The sequence below is a fragment of the Lacerta agilis genome, chromosome 3, assembly GCF_009819535.1.
Source record: "Lacerta agilis isolate rLacAgi1 chromosome 3, rLacAgi1.pri, whole genome shotgun sequence".
NCBI classification, from domain to species: domain Eukaryota; kingdom Metazoa; phylum Chordata; class Lepidosauria; order Squamata; family Lacertidae; genus Lacerta; species Lacerta agilis.
In genome coordinates this window covers 100,061,207-100,075,343 of record NC_046314.1, presented here as the reverse complement: position 1 = coordinate 100,075,343, position 14,137 = coordinate 100,061,207, and the positions used below count along the sequence as shown (strand labels likewise).

Genomic DNA, 14,137 nt, shown 5'->3' with positions numbered 1-14,137 from the left:
TCCAGATGCCTTCTAAAAGTCAGGTATTATTTCCTTGACATCTGAAAGGAGGGCGTTCCACAGGGCAGGTGCCACCACCTAGAAAGCCCTACTCAGATATCTAATTTACTTATGTATATTTGTGTTTTTCTTTCCAGTTGACTTCAAGTGTATTTTATTTATAATTATTTTATGTACACTTTTTAAAAGCTTTGCTGAGCTTACCTGTGTTTTACTGATAATATAATGATCAATAAAACACAGATGAAATATTATGTACACTGCTTGGAGAGTTTGCTGATTAAGTGATCAGCAGACTTTTCTAAATAAAGTGCCTTCAATAGCATCCAAACGGCAATGACAGGTAAGTCTTATAAGTATACAGGTCGGTTTCTTTGGTCCACATTTGCCTTTTAATTACGGAAGATCCATCCAGAAGTGTTTTATATGCCTGCTTTTAAAGGCTGCCTCCCAACTTCAAATGTCAGCTTAGACAAAATACACACGGCGCTACAGGGGTTCAGGCAACCATATGGACATTCGACACACTGTGCAAATACCATTTAAAACAACAACAACAACAACACACGCACACAAACCCCACTGTGATTTTCTCTGATTATTCCTATGAGAAAAGGGCAACATCTCCCATTCGTCCAAACTACTTTGCCGACAAAGGTCCGTATAGTTAAAGCTATGGTTTTCCCAGTAGTAATGTATGGAAGTGAGAGCTGGACCATAAGGAAGACTGATCGCCGAAGAATTGATGCTTTTGAATTATGGTGCTGGAGGACACTCTTGAGAGTCCCATGGACTGCAAGAAGATCAAACTTATCCACCCTTAAAGAAATCAGCCCTGAGTGCTCACTGGAAGGGCAGATCCTGAAGTTGAGGCTCCAGTACTTTGGCCACCTCATGAGAAGAGAAGACTCCCTGGAAAAGACCCTGATGTTGGGAAAGATGGAGGGCACAAGGAGAAGGGGACGACAGAGGATGAGATGGTTGGACAGTGTTCTCGAAGCTACTAACATGAGTTTGGCCGAACTACGAGAGGCAGTGAAGGATAGGCGTGCCTGGCGTGCTCTGGTCCATGGGGTCACGAAGAGTCGGACACGACTGAACAACAACAAAACTACTCAATGACTCATTTCATTTGGCTAAGGAAGATACTACAGATCCCACCCCCACCCCCACCCCCACCCCGCTTCAGCATCTGTTGAGACTGGGAGTAAAACAGCACAACCCACACCCATCTCACACTTCAGTGTCTGTCGATAAAACTGCAGAAACTAGAATCTTGAGTTTAATTCCTGATGTAATTGTTTGATTCCATAAGATGCCTGAATAGTCCAAGGGGAATTCTTAGCTCTGCCAGAAAGCCTCATTTTTGGAGCACTGAGCCTTATCAAGATCTACTGTGGCTTACCATTGGAGGATTTTAATCAGAGGTTGGATGGCCACCTGTCATGGATGCTTTAGTTGAGATTCCTGTATTGCAGGGGTTGGACTAGATGGCCCTTGGAGGTCCCACCCAACTCTAGCATTCTATTATTCTATGTGCATACTGAAAATTCAGGTTTGTGCAATTAAAGTACAGTGAAGCCTTGGTTTTCGAACGTAATCCGTTCCGGAAGTCTGTTTGACTTCTGAACTGTTCGAAAACCGAGGATCAATGGAGAAAAGCGCCTCGGAAGCCATTTGACTTCCGAGGCGTGTTCAAAAACGGAAGCATTCACTTCCAAATTTTTGACGTTCGGCTTCTGAAACATTCGGCAGTCGAGACGTTCGAAAACCGAGGGTCTTTTTTGGGAGGGTGTACATAATTTTTATTTATTTTTATTTATTAAAATCCAATGACAACCACATTTTATCAATATCAAATAACAAACCGAGGTTTGACTGTAATGTGAAGCACATCGTTGCCTAGCGCAACAAATTCACTTTAAAATAAAAATAAAACGATGGCGAAGAAATGCACTGAAATGTGTGGGATAAACAAACAGTTAACAGGAAACTAACACCCTGAAAGCAAATAAGGATGAATGCTCCTTGTCATACAACTGCCCAGCAAAAAAATCCAATATCAATGAAGACCGGACACAATCATAACAGGCAAAGTAAACAGTTTGTCTGGAGGGGCCCTGGGGAACTAAACGTTGGGGCAAGGAAATGCAGTTGAGATCACCGGAGATCAAACGTTCTGGAAGACCCACTCTGGGTTCTGTAATCGCCACATTGCAAACCATCTGTTGCTCTTTGCAGCTTATGGGCAGGAGTCCTAAGAGAAGGCTCTCAATCAGAACCATCTGTTTTTAGAAGAGGAACCAAAAATAGATATCGGTCAGAGCTGCCGAAGGAAGCCAACCTTCATGTTGCGAAGGCTAGCCATTAGCGCTGCTAAAAAGGGTATCTGGGAAGAGTTCCTGTGTACTCAAGGTTGGCTGCAGGAGAAGGCAGTCGCAGTTGCAGATCCACTTTATAATCTCTTTCCACAACAGCGCTCACTAATGAGGGCCTGCAAAATCCCCAGGCAAGACAAATCGCCCGCCCTAATCTCTCTCTCTTTCTCTTTCTCTCTCTCTCTCCCCCCCCCCCCCCCAAAAAAGCTGGAGTTTCAAAGTTATCTTTCAAGGTGCCGAGGAAAGGTCCTGCGACAGATTGTTTGCTTCTCTTTTGGGGGGGAAAAGAGAGAGAGAGAGCGTATAATCTTCTGCATTTGAAAACCAAAATAGCACAGTGCTTCCAAGGCTGCTACATAAATAAAGGAAAAGTCAGAGGCTAAGGAAACCCCATAGAGGGGAGCAAGACATACACGAGGCAGAGCTCTGCGAGCTAAAATAATAATGATGATGCCAATGTTAAACATATTCTAGGACAAGGGAAGATTAATCCTGCTGCCATTATAAGTCAAGCAAATTACCACCAATTCATTCTGCTTTTTAGCAAGGTGGGGGGGGGGAGAGAGAAAGCAGTTTGCAAAATTTATTCTGCCTCTAAGGGGCAAGGAGTTGAGTCAAAGACTAAAAAAGGGTTTCCTAAACTTGGGTCTCCAGCTGTTTCTGGACTACAGTTCCCATTACGGTATCCCTGACCACTGATCCCGCTAGACAAAAACAGCTGGAGCGAGTGGTGCCCATGCTGGAGAAACTGGAATTGCTGAACTGTTTACAACAGGGGTCAGCATACTTTTTCAGCAGGGGGCCGGTCCACTGTCCCTCAGACCTTGTGGGGGGCCGGACTGTATTTTGGAAAAATAATAATGAACGAATTCCTATGCCCTACAAATAACCCACGGAGATGCATTTTAAATAAAAGGACACATTCTACTCAAATAAAAAATTCTTTCCAGTAGCACCTTAGAGACCAACTGAGTTTGTTCTTGGTATGAGCTTTCGTGTGCATGCACACGTAAGCTCATACCAAGAACAAACTCAGTTGGTCTCTAAGGTGCTACTGGAAAGAATTTTCTATTTTGTTTCGACTATGGCAGACCAACACGGCTACCCACCTGTTACTCAAATAAAAACACACTGATTCCCGGACCATCCGCGGGCCGGATTTAGAAGGCAATTGGGCCAGATCCAGCCCCTGGACCTTAGTTTGCCTACCCATGGTTTACAATATGGCATGGCCGTGTGAGCTGTGGCATGCAAGTATGGAAGGAATAAGTCTAGCACACATGCCACTAAGATACAGGAGAAGGCAATTTGGGCAGCTGTGGTAGTGAGTACATCTCCAAATGTGAAGCCATGTGCGGGACAAGGCCCTGGTGAAGACACATAAGGCACTGAACCTGTGGCTAGAAGACAGGAACCAGCAGCGTATCCTTGCTGATAACAGGGATGTCAGTTTTAATCCAAAACATCTAGAGGGCACCTGGTTTGGGAACGCTGTTACGGATTCTCTGATCCTCCATGAGGAGGGTCTATATTATGACAAAATACACCTTTAAAGCTCCATATGGCTGCCTGGAGAAGGAAGGGACTCTTGAGAATAAACCAGCTGGCCTCTCCTGCTTTAGGGCTTTCTCAGACACATGGCAGAAATCAAATGGAAACCTCATTCAGGGCATTCTTGAAAGTATCTGATAGAGCTACAGACGGAGAGAATGTGAATTCTATTTCTGAGTCGACGAACGCTGAGATGCTCTTTCCTAAGGTTGAAATTAGAGGGTGGGTGTGTAGATTTTCACAAACACTTTGGGGCCAACGTTCAGTCCCCCTTTTCTTTGGGGTTGCTGCAAAAATCACAGAAAGTGTCCACCTACTCAAGAAGTGTTGTTCTGACAAGATTTTGCTTGTCCTTGATGGCGTCATTATGTTCACTATGGGAACCTCACTGTTCATTGGCTTTGTTTGCCATTAGTGAGATGAACGCATAAGGTAAAAGGTGAAAAAGGACCCCTGGGCGGGTTAAGTCCAGTCCAAGGCAACTATGGGGTTGTGGCGCTCATTTAGCTTTTCAGGCCGAGGCAGCCGGCGTCTGTCCGCAGACAGCTTTCCGGGTCATGTGGCCAGCAGGACTAAACCGCTTCTGGCGCAACGGGACACCGTGACGAGTGCCTGAGGCGCACATAGCCCTATCTAGTTGGCGACACAGCATTCCCGCACCGTCACATTGGGCTTTCAGCGGCACTTTGTGCAATGCCAAAATTTGGCGCCTGTCCCCACCTGTCCCCTTCTGTTCTAAGGCATTGTTGTGGCACCCCCTGCAGCGCCCTCTCGGCTCGGTGCCTAGTCCAGACAAACCGGTTGTGCTCCCTTAAATCCACCTGTGACATTCAGTCCATGGTCTCTGGTTGGCTGGGATCTCTCCAGTGAGAAAAAAGGTGTTCAAGCCTGGGACAGGGGGAGAGAAACAACTGTAGGGGAAACAACAGTCACCAACAACTTAAAGAGAAAACAAAAGGGAAATAGCAGTTAAGGAAGTTTGGGAGAAAAAAATGTTACTTGGAAGCCCTGTTTTCAGTTTGAAAATCCCAAGCATAAGCACAGGTTGCAATACTAAAGTGCAAATTCAAAACGCCAGACATACTTTAGCTCAAAGGCTGCAGCAGAATTGCTTTGACTTAATCAGAGAAGTGCAAACACCTGCCCAACAGACAAAGAAGTGTTACCAGCCCATCTTCCCACACAAACTCGTGTGGTGTAGGCCAGCTTTAGCAGAAGGCCTGGCAAGTGACTTCCCTGAAGCGAAGAACTACTTCCCCAAGGCATGTGATTAACTGCAGATGCAGACTTCGTGCCAACCGCCAACCGCGGGCTTGTATGGAAAAATCACTGGGTCTGGTGTGAAAGGGAGCAGGGAGGCCAGTGCTCACAGCTCACACTCAGAATATGGGTAGAAGAGGGGGGGGCAGTCCCCTGCCTCAGCTTGGCTTCAAGCCAGTGGAACCTTATGACGAAACAGCGGCTGAGAAGCAATCCAAAAATGTACAGGAAACCTGCACTGACGGTCAAAAGACAGGATTTCAACTTGCCTTGTGACCTTACAGATCACTTAACCTCAGAGGTTTGGATTTCCTTTCTGTTGCAGGACAAGCCATTTAAAGGCCTTGCACATGAAATATGCTTTTAAAAACAGTAAGTATGATTATCAACAGCAGGAGCAACCACCATCAACTCCAGATTTCTTCAAGTACAGCTTCACAACATCACATTATCTGCTATTGTCTGTTATTTTTCATTATCTTTTAGGAGCATGGAGCTCCTAACACCTCAGGACATACTGCCTTTGACCATCTGGTGCCCTCAAGATGTTGTTGGGCTACAACTCCCATCAGCTCCCATGATGGGAGTCATAGTCCAACACCATCTACAGGGCGCCGGAATTGGCCAAGGCTGATATAACAGACCTATCACTTTCTCTACCCCACTATTAAAAACGAAAATATCAGTTTCCTCCCTTGCTGCTCATTGTGTACTGGTAAGATTTTAAAGGAAGAATGAAGTAAGGCTGGATATGACCCCAGAGAGTCTATGCTGGCCCTGATCCATGCTCTCCTAAAGTGCTTCTGCTTGGCTGAGATGCGGCCTTGACTTGCGATGACGTTTCTTGCTTGTAGAGGTAGAAGACAGAGAGAGGTGTGTGTTTGTGAAATCTGACTTTAAAAAAAAATATTTTTATTAAAGATTTTCTTGATTTACAAAGGTAATGCAATGTCTCTCTCGTATTTTTCCATATAACATTTTTACAAATCGGTTGTTGTTATCGAGACCTTAGGGAGAGAAGGGGGAGAGAGGTGGGTGGGATAGGGAGATGGGTGCGGTAGGGTGACGATGTTTCTGTTTTACTTAATATGTGTAGGGTTTGGTGTCAGCGTCGTTTGTGCAGGTTCTCTGTTGTTCGCTTGTGCTCCTTTGGTGGTGAGAGAGGTCGGGGTTGGCGTGGGGCGTGATTGTTCTTTTGTGGTTGGCTGTGGTGTTCTTTGGTCTCCTGTGCGAGTGGGGTGGGTGGGCGTATTTGGTCAGGTTAGCCATATTGATTTGTATGCTGTTGATAGATTTTTGTCATTGTCTTGTTGGGCTGTGTGTGTGATGAAGGGGGACCATACCGGGGTGAAGGTGTCTTCTTCCGTTTGTTCCCGTGTCGAAATCTGACTTTTGTGTGGCTGGAATGTAGCCTGCTGTAAAAAGCTAAGAGTCTCATCCATTACTCCGCCTACTTTTGGTTCTGTCTCCACCCACCTTTGCCTCTGGCCCCACCCACTGATTGTATGTGGCTCCCCAAAGGGGAATGAGACCCTGGGTCTACAATGCTAGCTCCAGCCCATTTCATTCTTGTCTGCAGGTCTACTCTACAAATGCCACCATACCTCTTTTTTGTTTTTTTCTAAGGAAAGAACTGTGATGATAATAATAATTTATTACTTATACCCCACCCATCTTGACGGGGCTGCTGCAGCTATTCTGTGCAGCTTTCAACAAAACATAACAAAACATCAAACATTAAAAACTTCCAGATACAGGGCTGCCTTCAGGTGTCTTCTAAAAGTCAGATAGTTGTTTATCTCTTTGACATCTGCGGGGATGGTGTTCCACAGGGTGGGCACCACTACCAAGAAGGCCCTCTCCCTGGTTCTCTGTAACCTCACTTCTCGCAGTGAGGGAACCGCCAGAAGGCCCTCGGTGCTGGACCTCAGTGTCCAGGCTGAATGATGGGGGTGGAGACGCTCCTTCAGGTATACAGGACCGAGGCCGTTTAGGGCTTTAAAAGTCAGCACCGACACTTTGGATTGTGCTCGGAAATGTACTAGGAGCCAGTGAATATCCTTTAGGTCCGGTGTTATATGGTCCCGACGGCCACTTCCTGTCACCTGTCTAGCTGCCGCATTCTGGATTAGTTGTAGTTTCTGAGTCACCTTCAAAGGTAGCCACACGAAGAGCGCATTGCAGCAGTCCAAGCAGGAGATAACCAGAGCATGTACCATTCTGAAGAGACAGTCTGCAGGCAGGTAGGGTCTCAGCCTGCGTACCAGCTGGAGCTGGTAGACAGCTGCCCTAGACACAGAATTGACCTGGGTCTCCATGGACAGCTGTGAGTCCAAAATGACCCCCAGGCTGTGAACCTGGTCCTTCAGGGGCACAGCTGCCCCATTTAGGACCAGGGAGACACCCACCCCTGCCCCCCAGAAACAGCACTTCGGTTTTGTCAGGATTCAACCTCAATCCATTGGCTGCCATCCATCCTCCAACCGCCTCCAGACACTCACACAGGACATTCACTACCTTCACAGGCTCAGATTTAACCGATAGGTAGAGCTGGGTATCATTTGCATATTGTTGAACACCCAGCCCAACGCAACTGATGATCTCTCCCAGCGATGAACATCTGAAGCTGTCTCATGCTGAATCAGACCCATGGCTCATCTAAGCCCTGTATTATTCTCACTAGCAGCACATCTTGAAGGTCTCGGACTTTTCTGTCTCTACCATCCAACTTCCTTTTTAACTGGAGATTCTGAACCTGGGAACTTGTGCCTCCAAAACAGGAGTGGGGACCCTGTGGCCCTCCAGATCTTGTTGGACTCCAGTACCCATCAACCCCAACCATCATGGCCAATGGCAAGGAATTATGGGAGCTGTAGTTCAACACCTGGAGGACCGCAGGATTCCCATTACTGCTCTAAATACCCACAGAGTATAACCCCTCTCATAAGCACTCAATATGGTATCCCACTGGGTTTTGTTTTGGTGCATTTTTGGCCACAGAAGTCATATGTATGTCAGGCGGGCTTTCTGCAGTTGAGCTGCTGTTGTTTTGTTCCGTTTTTTGCTTTTTTTTTAACAATTCTATGTTTGTTTATGCCACCACTCCCCTGAACAACATTTCGAAGACGCACCAATGCCATTTTAGAAGTTCTGTCCGATTTCTCTCCCTTTTTCTTTTTTCTTTTCTTTTTAAAAAATGAGCTTGTAAGGGTTTGCCATCTCATATTGCTCCCCTGGAGTTCCTAATTAAGAACCGCAGCCTCTTGCAATTTTACAGAAGGGCCCTCCGTTCTTTTTCAGACATTTACTTAATGTTCCAGCTGCTGAAACTGTGAAAGTTTTATAGCAAGCGCGGCTCTAGAGAAAAGTTGTTGATGGCATAACTGCAGTGTGTGCCATTAAAATGTAGATGGCTTAAACCAACACCATCATTGTTTTATAACTTCTGAGTTTCTAGCCAAATGCCAGTTCCACGTACATTAATCCACTACCTTTTAAAAGATAAAAACCTTATCAATCCAAACCATACATTGCGACAGTTCAAGTCCACCTTTGCACGACAGCAGCTCCTACAGAGCAATTCTAACTATTCAAATTTCTGGTTATCCATACATTTCGGATAACCTGTCTTTCTCACCTCCCAAGATATTCAGAAAAACTAGGTAGAACTTTCATATGGTGTTGATCAGTAGTAGAACATCTGTTTTGCATGGAGACGGTCTAGAATGAACCAATCATCTGACTCAGTATAAGGCAGCTTCCACAATTAAATCATTAATTTGAGTAATTGACCCAATATGTGGCCGTGGCAGCTCACTTAGGCAACATTAAAATGGAATCAAGACAAATCTGTGGCAGAAACATTTATCTCTGGCTACTAGTCATGGTGGCAGCAGAGGCAGATTTAGGGGAGTGCAACCGGTTTTCCCATACTGGGAGCTGAGCCGAGAGGGTGCTGCAACAATCACTTTGCGGCAGCTAGACTGGTGACTGGTGACTGGGAGCGGCCACTGAGACCACATAACATCAGTCTTGAAAGACCTACATTGGCTCCCTGTACGTTTCCGAGCATAATTCAAAGTGTTGGTGCTGACCTTTAAAGCCCTAAATGGCCTCGGTCCAATATACCTGAAGGAGCATCTGCACCCCCATCGTTCTGCTCGGACACTGAGGTCCAGCGCAGAGGGCCTTCTGGAGGTTCCCTCACTGTGAGAAGCCAAGTTACAGGGAACCAGGCAGAGGGCCTTCTCGGGATTGGCACCTGCCCTGTGGAACGCCCTCCCGACAGATGTCAAAGAGAAAAACAACTACCAGACTTTTAGTAGATATCTGAAGACGGCCCTGTTTAGGGAAGCTTTTAATGTTTGATAGACTTGTGTTTTGATGTTCCGTTGGAGGCTGCCCAGAGTGGCTGGGGAAACCCAGCCAGATGGGTGGGGTATAAATAATAAATTATTAGTATTTGAACAGAAGATACCAAATTTTGGCATCACACAAGGCGCCACTGAAACTTGAAGGCCCAAAGTCAGCCACTTGGGGCAAGTTCAGAGGCAGCATGCCTGCTGCTTGAGAAGACAGCATGCAAGCAATTGCTCTCATGTCCTGCTTATGGGATTCCACAAGGCATCTGCTTGGCCACTGTGGGAAATGGCGTCTTTTTCACCTAGCGCATAGTTACAACTGTGGAACTCACTCCTGCAGGAGGCAGCAATAGCCACCAACCTGGATGGCTTTAGAAGACGATTGGATAAATTTATGGAGGTGGCTACCAGCCACGGTGGAAGTTATGCTCTACCTCCACTGTTGGAGGGAGAATGCTTCTGCATGCCATTTACTGGAAACCGCAAGGACCAAGAATGATCTTGTACTCAGTTTCTGCTTGTGGGTTTCCACCAGACATCTGGTTGGCCACTGGGAGAAATGATGCTGGGCCACATGATCCAGACTGGCCTGATCCAGCAGCCTCTTTGTATGTTATCCTCAGTGACCTGATCCAGCAGTGTTTCATTTTATGTTCTTATGAACTGTATATGGTGCCGCACAGTGATGTGGATATACCGAAATGATGTACAGAAATACTAAAGAGGATCCTCACAGACAGCATAACTGATTTCTAAATACATTTTGGCCAGACCCTTTTGGGGCCTAGAGACATTTTCGATCAGAACATCTGCATTCAAAGCATGAAGGCACAATATCAAGTTACATTACTGGTTCGATACCACAGAAGATGAGTACCTATGGGCTGGATTAAGGAGGCTGTTATCTTAACCAAGTCTACTAAGAAGTTCCACTGAACACCCAGGTAAATGGGTTAGGATTGCAGTCTTCGTCATGCTGAGAATAGAGTAGGGTTGGGTGATATCTGGTTTTCAACACTGTGATCTATCACCAGCTTAAACATCACAATATATCATGATGTATGAAATAAGGATGGACCTATATACTGTAGGGATGTGGGTGGCACTGTGGGTTAAACCACAGAGCCTAGGGCTTGCCGATCAGGAGGTCGGCAGTTCGAATCCCCGTGACGGGGTGAGCTCCCATTGCTCAGTCCCAGCTCCAGCCAACCTAGCAGTTCGAAAGCACATCGAAGTGCAAGTAGATAAATAGGTACCGCTCCGGTGGGAAGGTAAACAGCGTTTCCGTGTGCTGCTCTGGTTCGCCAGAAGCGGCTTAATCATGCTGGCCACATGACCCGGAAGCTGTATGCCGGCTCTCTCGGCCAGTAAAGCGAGATGAGTGCCGCAACCCAAGAGTTGTCCGTGTCTGGACCTAATGGTCAGGGGTCCCTTTCCCTTTACCTATGTACTGTAGGGGCATTGACCGGCTTCACGGTTTCTCCTGCATCATGGTTTTTTGCATAGCACACACACATATGATTCACAATATACTGCCAGGTCAAAAATTATGAAACCAGTATCACAGTATGGACTTCAAAGCAGTTTTGGATGATATACTGATATATTGCCCAGCCCCAGAATGGAGAAATGAAATGAATAGGACATGCTCATGGGACTTAATTACAGGAATGTCTTCATCCAGCCCATTACGGCTAAAAGCAACAAGCACTAGCAAACTGGCAACAGTACTATTCCTCATGTTTGATCTGGATGCAAAAGCTGTAGTTTGGGATTTCTTCTTGTTGTTTTCCTTCTCCTGTGCAGACAAATTTGAAACAGAGGGAGAAAACCTCCTCTGTCTGCTGTGCTCCAAAACTATTCAGTCATTCCTTGCAAATGTTTTGACTCAAAGGAATGATTTCAGGATGGGAAGCAATGTGTCCCTGGGGCCATAATAAACACAATCAGACAAAATGCCTTCCCATAACATTAGATGATGCCATTATTCTCCAATCAGAGGCAGAGGCTCATGTTGCCCGCTCACCAATGAGAAGCAAGGCAGAACTCAAAAGAGGACCCAGCCATTTGGAACTAAAAATAAAGTATCTCACAAGGCTGGTTGTTTTTCACTGGGCGAAAGGAGTTGGGATCACGAAATCGACTGCTTGAAATTATTGTTTTTTGAAATAATAGTAATAATAAACTGGGGGCGGGTGGGTGGGAAGCGTGATCCATTCTCCAAAGGTCTGTGACAAGGCAGTAAATGAGGCAATTATTACAAGCTGCTGTATTGAGACACCTCAACATAAACGGCAGTCCTTGAATAATTCAGTGTGTGCAAGTAAGCATGAACAGAGCTCAAGCTTTGGAAAACACCATATGCCGATCACTTTTTTATTTCCCCCCTTTTTAAAAAGCCAACCCACCCTGTTGCTTTGAAGCTGCTGGATCGGGGGGGGGGGGGGGGGGGGGAGGAGAGCCCTTACCTGTCCTGCAGTGTCATATAGCCCGAGCAGATACTGCTTGCCACCGACTGTCACACTGACTGCAAAGAGAGAAAGAGAATATCAAGCAGGGGCCCCAGAGCAACACACACAAACACACACACACACACACACACACACACTCAAGCTCTCTCTTTCCTCTCTAGACCAAGGAGCAAACAAGTGGATTCAATTACTCTCCCAAACTCAATTAAAAAAAAAAAAAGCACAGACATCTCAAATGGGTAGGCAACCTTTTAAAAATAGCAATGATCCCTGTCTCTGCCCAAATAAACACTTTCGAAGCACTTTTGTGATGGAGCAAAACAGAACTAGACTCCCCATTAACACCCTGCAGCCTACAAAAGGTGCCCTCGTTGTGTGTGTGTACAGACATCATGTGCCCACAACAGGACTTCAAAGGCTACTGATAGGGTATTGGGTGCCCCCCATTTAACCCCTGTCCCATTTGCTCCCCAACTTTCAGTTGCAGTCTATCAAGGTCCTATCGGGCATGGATTAAACCCTTGCTCCCGTCATAACGGCATTTCGCGACGCCACCCTATTCCGCCCCCACCAATTAAATATATAATGCGACAATTTTGGAGTGGGGTCAGGCATCTGCACTCCCAAACCGCCCTTCCCCCTTTCCATAACCAGACCCCTCCAATTGAGTGGGGGGGGGGGGGAATGAGTGCGCTTTAGAACAGTCATTTTGAGCTGCTTTCCTTTTGCAAAAAAGGGGGGGCGTCGGGGATCCCCGGGATTGCAAACACGAGACGTCCCCGCCGCCGCCAAAGAAAAAATAAAATAAACGCAGCCTCTGCTTTACAAGAAGGCAGGAGAAAAGAGGGGGAAAGGAAGGGGGAGATAGGAGAGCAGAATTGGGGAAAGGGAAAAGTTTTTGCTGAAGTTGCTAGGCTCTGTTGCTGCTGCTTCTGGGGTGCTGGAAGCTGGGGGGGGGGGCAGAGAAGAGGGTGGCGGAGACGGAGCGCCCTTACTCAGCACTTCTCGGAGAGACGCGCGTTTACCTGCGTAATGGTCAAAGACGGTGGGCACGTATTCCTCCGGGAAGGCGTCGTTGGCGTAGCTCATCAGCAGGCAAGTTTTGCCCACCGCCCCGTCGCCGACCACCACGCATTTCAGCATGACCGTCGCCGCCCCCGTCCCGTTGGCCATGATGATGAGAAGGAGCTTCCCAAACCGATCGTCATTTTAGGAAGGAGGGGGAACACCCAGCGAGGAAAAAAAGAGACTCCCCCTTTCCAATAATAATAACAACGATAATGATAAAAAGTGCGTTGAGCGGGGCGAAGAACGACGGCGTCTGGGGTGGTGGAGCAGGGGAGATCACGCGGCGCCGCGCAACGAAGGGCGCTGGAGACGACCGTCGGGGTGGCGCATCGGTGCCAGACGAGGGGACCGAGCGGTGGGCAAAGCGGGCGGGTTGGCTGGCAGGCGGGGAGCTTTCGCCGGGGAGCAGCTCAGCCACAAATCACGGGCGCTGGCATTTCTTCTCGGCTCGCCCTCCCTCCTTCCCTCCCCTGCGCCGCCTCGCCGTCGCCCTCCCCGCCGGTGCCAAACTTGGCTCGCAGGGATTTTCCTCCTCCGGCGGGCACGATGACCGAGTGTCTCCGGCGGCGGCGGCTGCCCGGCGGAAAGAGGAACTAGTTGGGCGCTGAGCGCGCACAATCCGCACCGCGGCGCCGGGTCTCCGCGGCACTGCGCCCCGAGGGCGAGGGCGAGGGGGGGTGGCTTCCCCCGCGCCGCGTAAAACAAAACGCGCAACGGCGAAACAACAGCCGAGCCGCCCGCCTCCTTCGGCTAAGGGAAGGCCCGCTCTCCCCTTTCCCGGAGAGAGCAACTGCGAGCCCACTTTGACTTTCCGGAGCTGCCGGCTCTCTGCGCGCACACACCTCCCCGCCCCCCGGCTGCAAACGCCACTTCTCCGAAAAAAAGAAATAAATAAAGGGGAAATGAACAAGCCAGCCCGCCCGCCCGCCCGCCGTCCTATTGCTGCTGCCGCCACCTCCGACTAGCTGGAGCGGAGAAAGGAGGAGCGATGCCGAATCGCTGCCGGAGAGCAGCTGAGGGTTCCTCTCCAAAGAGCCGACAGCGCCGA

The 14,137-nt window shown here is 47.8% G+C and overlaps 1 protein-coding gene across 1 annotated transcript in view; it reads right to left on the bottom strand.

The window, feature by feature from the left end:
• Positions 1-13,312, bottom strand: part of RHOQ (ras homolog family member Q) — a 29,029-nt gene extending 15,717 nt beyond the window's left edge. The window contains exons 1-2 of the mRNA XM_033144912.1: positions 13,047-13,312; positions 12,019-12,077 (exon numbers count right to left, since the gene is read on the bottom strand). Coding sequence (XP_033000803.1) covers positions 12,019-12,077; positions 13,047-13,194 — 207 coding nt within the window. The 5' untranslated portion in view covers positions 13,195-13,312. The remainder of the gene's footprint in view (positions 1-12,018; positions 12,078-13,046) is intronic.
• Positions 13,313-14,137: the final 825 nt, after the last annotated feature.